Source organism: Vicia villosa, linkage group LG1 (genome assembly GCF_029867415.1).
Source record: "Vicia villosa cultivar HV-30 ecotype Madison, WI linkage group LG1, Vvil1.0, whole genome shotgun sequence".
In the NCBI taxonomy this organism is placed as follows: domain Eukaryota; kingdom Viridiplantae; phylum Streptophyta; class Magnoliopsida; order Fabales; family Fabaceae; genus Vicia; species Vicia villosa.
In genome coordinates this window covers 163,892,493-163,898,492 of record NC_081180.1, presented here as the reverse complement: position 1 = coordinate 163,898,492, position 6,000 = coordinate 163,892,493, and the positions used below count along the sequence as shown (strand labels likewise).

Sequence of the window (6,000 nt, the reverse complement as noted above, 5' to 3'; positions counted from 1 at the left end):
GCACATCACTACATTTTATTACTAATTTTAATGACTAAAACGTACTCCTATTTCATGTTAATGTCAGAATTATTGATAAAAAAACATTATGTCAGAATTTAAAATAATTTACCACATCAAGGAGCTGACAAATCCACCAAAACTATGCTACCTCAAAGTCATAAAACAAGTAGTAATTAACAACTCAAAATTACTATTAGTCATTTTTTGTCTACTTAAATATATAAAAAGAAACATCATATATTAACAAGAAAATATATCATATAGCATTTTATAAAAAATATATTCAAATCATTAACAAAAAACTAACATGACTATATTTTATAATTCTAACAAACAAATTTAAAAATATATAAAAAATACAAGAAAATAATCAAAATTGAAAACCATGTAAAGAACAACAAGATACCTTCAAAGAAAACACAACCATGTTATTTACCTATGAATCAAAATCTTCTTGTTCTTTCAGATTTGCACCTTGTTAACACTACTGGAAATGCTACAGACTCTACTTTACCTTCTTCCTTTGTCTTCAATTCACCAACCCTTTCAGACTCACTCATTCTTTCTTTCACAGAAGCTTCAAGTTCTTCAAAAAATCTCAACTTTGAAACGGACTCACTCTGTTTCTCATAAGGTTGCTCTGTTTCTTCGTTCTTTAATGGAGAACCCCAAAACCTACTAGCTAATGAAGAAGAGCTATAAGGTGCTGATTTACATCTCGTAAGTAACAAAGCATTTCTCGGTGGCGTAGAAGTAAAAGCTTTAACTTTAACTGTTCTGTTATCTTCTTCCTCATGTTGTTGTTGTTCTCTTTTCGTTGAAACTTTAGAGGCTTTTCTCTTTCTAACAAACCAGCACTCTGTATGTGGGACCCACCAGAACCGGCAGCGGCATTTAGTTGGAGCTCCTTCAGCGGTGGGTTGTTTGGAGGAGCGTTTGACTCGAACTTGACCCATGCAAGTGACTTTTGGGGAAGAAGGTTCTTTGGTTTCAATGGAGGTAGTGTTCTTTTTCCTTAGGATTTGGAACATAGAGTTACTTGATTTTGATCTTGATTTTGACCTTCCTCTGCTTTTGTTTGCTGCATTTGTTCTTAAGAATCTCATTAATGGTGGTGGGAATTTATCGATTCTACCTGGACTAGAAATGGGTTTGGGTTTGGTAGTAGATAGCTTCATGGTTGGGTTTGTTTGTTTGTACAGTAACCGTTGGTGGAGAAAGGAAAGAGAAGATATAGATATAGTACTATTATATCTCTATGTTTTTCTGATAGTTGCACTTTTGGTGAAATATGGTACACTTGACTTTTTGTTGGTGTGTCATGTTATTTAGTGAAACGCATTGTTTGTAGATATGATGTGGGAAACTGTCTTTATGCTAATTGGCATGGATGGATTAGTCAATATGCTAGTAAGATTTATTTTCGATGTAAAGTTCCCCTTGCCCTACATCTTGAAGTACTACTTGCTTTTCTTTTATGGGAAATGTTAAATTGCTCTTAGGACAATGGTTTAACTTTAAAATAGTAATTTTATTTCGATAATATGCGTATTTAATATTTTAGAAATTAAAATATTAAAATTTTTATAAACCATTGCCCTTAGGGCACTGGTTAGCAAGACCCTTCTTTTATTTGTCACGGATACACTTGCAAGGGTTGTGATTGTCATCGTTGTGGTTGTTACGACACGCATTGCGGTAGTTGTGGCGTGAATTTTAGTTAAGATATCCCATGAAAAAACACTTAATGTTAAACAAAACTAAGAAGTAAGTGGTGTTTTGGGTTCTAAATTTTGCATTTTGACAAAAGTACTTAAAGGAATCTAGCCAAATTGTCGGATGTGGTTCCCAATAAGGAAGGACACGGGATTTCAAATCACACTTTAATTACGGTTTGATGTGGTTGCAAATACTGTCATATCAGCAATATTACGGTTGTGGGTCACAATTTAAAACCATGGATTGAATAAACACTAGTCTCTCGTCACATAAGAAATCAATATTGAAATCCTAATGGTTAAAGGTGCTCATATTTTAATTTTAATGGATCCAATATCGAAATCTAAATAATCTTTTAGCTTTGTTTAGGAGTGAAAGGTGTATTCAATACCAATCTAACATTCAAGTCAGTGACGGTCGTAAATATAAGATTTAAGGTTTAAAACATTGTATTCGGGACTTAATTAACCATCAGCTCTTATAATGCGTTTTTAGGGTTAGAGGCCTTAAAACCTTTTGTACAAGACACCTATATGGAAGAGCAGATGTATGTAACTTGTATAGATTTTGTATTTAACGGTCTATGATTACTAGGTGGCCATGATTTAGTACGCCTTTTAGGGTGATTGTATCTTATAGACTTATTTTATCTGATAAATTCGGATAACCCGTATCACCGTGGGTTGGGCATCGGCCCAGAGCAGAAGAGCATGGCCGACATAACAGCGGTGTGGGTTTACCATTTATGGATGGTTGCAAAAATTATGACCTTTAAGAAACTCTATTACGCGCACTAGACGTCACATGCTTGTACTTATAAGTTTTTTTACAAAAAAAAAAGTTGGAGTTCGATCAAAATTTGTTGTCACTGTTGTCTTGGTCGCAGTTAGGATGTGATTTAACCTCTTTGGATTTTTTTCCTTCCTTCTTTCTGCTATGTGGACCCTATCCTAAGGGATAACTTTCTATGGCGAGGCGTGATATAATTAACTACTATGAGAACATAATTTCTAGGAGAATACTTAGATACAATTTCTTAAGTGTGGTTTGTACTATTTTTCAATGAAAATATGACAAGTGTATAATTTTCTCTTACACATATGCAACTTTCTCCTATTTTCACTCCTTAAATGATGTTAAAGTACACTTGTCATATTTTCATTGTCAAATAGCATAAACCACACCTAAGAAATTGTAGGTAAGTTTTCTCCTAATTTCTATTATGACCCCATGCAAAACGAGGCCTCCCTTTGATGACATGGTGCGCGTGCATTAGTTTGCTCACATCTTCGTGGATTCCTTTGTTGTTATTTGTTGGATCTTTGAGCTCTTTGTATTCCTGATTAGTTTGATGTGTATTTATAGGGGCGAAACTTGTCTCTTTTCTCTTTTGTTGATTCTTCTTCCTTCTTGACTCTCAGGCTTTTTATTTTCTCTTGTTTCAAAGAAACTTCCAAGAAGCTTGGGTGCCATTGTTATCATTTTCTAAGAATATCCTTGAAATTGTTTTAAAACCTTCTTCAATTAGAGCGTTTAAGCTTAATTTCTTTATTTTTATTTTATTTTTTCTACTTTATAGGTTTCATGGCTTTGCGAGTGGTGGTGTCCCCCCCCCCCATTTCTTTCACTTGTGGGCACCTTTGGCATCCCCCTCTCCTCTCCACCCCCCCTCTCATGTATTTATGAGAATTTTTTAAATTGAGTAATTGTTGGACTTCATGAATCGCCTTTTGGATAATCATAAGGGTTTTGAAAATGGGAGAAACATTGCTCTTCGGCCCTTTGACACGAAGTGGATCGATGGGTAGGGAATGTTACTCAAACTCACTCTTTATCTTTGTGTGGGCAGGTGTTTGATGGGAAAAATAATACAATATCTTGATGATAGACCAAGCATAAATCTGTAAATGGCAACCCAGTGTAGTTACGTAAACAATGAATATTAGGGACCCTTTATGTTTATTTTGACCCAGTTTATTTGATCTTCTACCGTATGTTCACGAATGTGGGCATCCATAGGTACTGCATCGTAGAACCCCTTTCTCCTTATGATCCATCTTTGCAATAATTGTCTAGGTTGCTCCATTCAAATGTACAATATTGTCTTCCTAATAAAAGGGTTTCAATGACATTTTCTTTGTTTGAGAAGCAAATTTTGTGCCACCTTAATGTGGCACCTTCCTAGTTTCACCCAATTTATTGAGCTCTCCTCCATACATTTATGATTGCATTCAATTACTTGAATGTGTTAATTCATGTGTGTTTCTTCTTCAACGTATTCTCGCTAATCTAGGAGGTCATTAATTCCAAAGACCCTAAAAGGTTTATCTCCTTAAAGCAGTCCTCCAGGGTTTTGAGGTATTCATTAACTCTCTCAAGAACTTTTAGTTCGTGATTCGGCTCCTATTAATACAATCACGAGAAAGTGTGTGATATGTCATATAAGGATACCTTTGGCGGGTCTATCTCATCATGTTTTCTCGTTGTTCAAATCCAAAACATTTCAAGAAGGCCTAGAAAGATATGTTGTGGGAGAATTCTTCTTGAGAGAACTAATGAAGACCTCAAAACCTATTACTCATTCCTCGACATAGCATCTCCTTCTTGCTTCCTCTTCAAAGAAAAACATATTATTTATTCAATTTTGAGAGACCCTGGTGATGAATAAGATGGCTTCTAAATAGCCATGTGATAACTCTATTTATGTGAGTTATCTAACTCTCAAATAGTTCATTCATCACATGTACCTTAGGTGATTAGTGCTAGTACTATGTCTTTTTTAGGTAATTAGTGATGTTTTGTATATGAACACAATAGATGCCATATATTTGGATTTCAATTGGTTTTTGGTGTGCATGATTAGCTTATCTTATGAGTGGTATCACGATAATGCTCGACTGTTGATTCACACCTAACTAAAGTGTCAGAAGATGTTGATAGAAGTTGTGATACCTAAAGCAATTATCAAATTAGAGAAAATTTTAGAAGTTTGATGAAGTATTGAAATCTTAGAATAACGAATAAGGATGAAAAATGCCAAAGGAATTAGATTTTTCATCCATGTGTAATGTACTGATATAGTACAACCTTTAAAAGGAATATGACTTATTCTTGGAACAATGCTAATGAATAAATTATTAGCCCAAGGACCAAAAAGTCGGAAGTATAAATAGGAATAAACCCTAAAAACAAGGGATAACATTTACTTGGAGACTAGAAGGATCCGTAGAGAAGAACAAATTTAGTGTTTGGATAAAAAATATGGAGAATTGTTAAAATGATTTAAATTTATGATGTATTTTATTCAAGTTAAATTTAAGGAATTTCAAATGACACCAAAAAGTAAAGAATTTGAAATTGCTCATTGACTCTAAATAATTTAAATGTTAAATTGTTTATTATTAATTTTTTAAAATTACAAGATGGTCCACATATTTTATGAAAATTTCAAATTTATCCTTACATTTTTCAAATAATTGCAAATAAATCCATAATTTAAAAATGGTCCCTTCAAATTTTCAAAATTACATATTAGTCCTTATTTTTCATATTTAACATTTCACCCTAAATTTTAAAATTTATAAAAAATGACCCCAAAATTTAACAATGGATCATTTTTATACACCATCCAAATGAAAAAAATGAATTTCAATCGAATCATTTAAACTTTTTTAAAATTTTAAATTCTTTAAAAATTTATCTCATCCAAACATAATCTTAAGAAAATTAAATTTATATCTTTTAAAGTTGTACTTATTAAAATAACATCCACACCTTCATTTAGTTTTAAAACACAATCACCTGTTGTCAATACTCTTCTGCCATTCTTCTGCCCTTTATCCTATGGTTGAAAATTAATTATAAATAAATAAATAAAATATTTTAGTTTTGGAAAGAGATAAAAAATAGATGAATAATTAAGATGAGAGAAGAAGGGACATCACCAAAAGCACCTGAAAGGATCCAAATCTGCATATTAATCTCTCATATGTATCAACATTTTAAAAAAATGATCTAAATTTAAGATTTTTTTTACTTTACTAAACACTATTTTTACCTTTCACTAAACTATTAATATTTTAAATATTTTTATATTTTAAATATTTTTTCCAAATTACTCAATGTGATATTCGTATGAATATATTTTTACAAGATATTTTCTTCCTTTTAAAGTCGTTCAATTTTTATTTTGTCATCGAATTTATTTAAATTTTTGTTTCCAAATGATTGTCGTTTTATCAAATAGTAAAATTTGTTTTAAAATTATTATTATTCTGA

The 6,000-nt window shown here is 32.1% G+C and overlaps 1 protein-coding gene across 1 annotated transcript; it reads right to left on the bottom strand.

Moving 5' to 3' along the window:
* Positions 1 to 446: 446 nt before the first annotated feature.
* On the bottom strand, positions 447 to 959 carry LOC131658666 (uncharacterized). Its single transcript, XM_058927937.1, has one exon. It carries the CDS (start codon positions 957 to 959, stop codon positions 447 to 449), a length of 513 nt encoding a protein of 170 aa, XP_058783920.1.
* Between the last annotated feature and the right edge of the window lie 5,041 nt (positions 960 to 6,000).

Bases quoted from the DNA above. Each gene is read 5' to 3' on its own strand.
- LOC131658666 (XM_058927937.1), bottom strand. From the start codon at position 959: ATGGGTCAAGTTCGAGTCAAACGCTCCTCCAAACAACCCACCGCTGAA.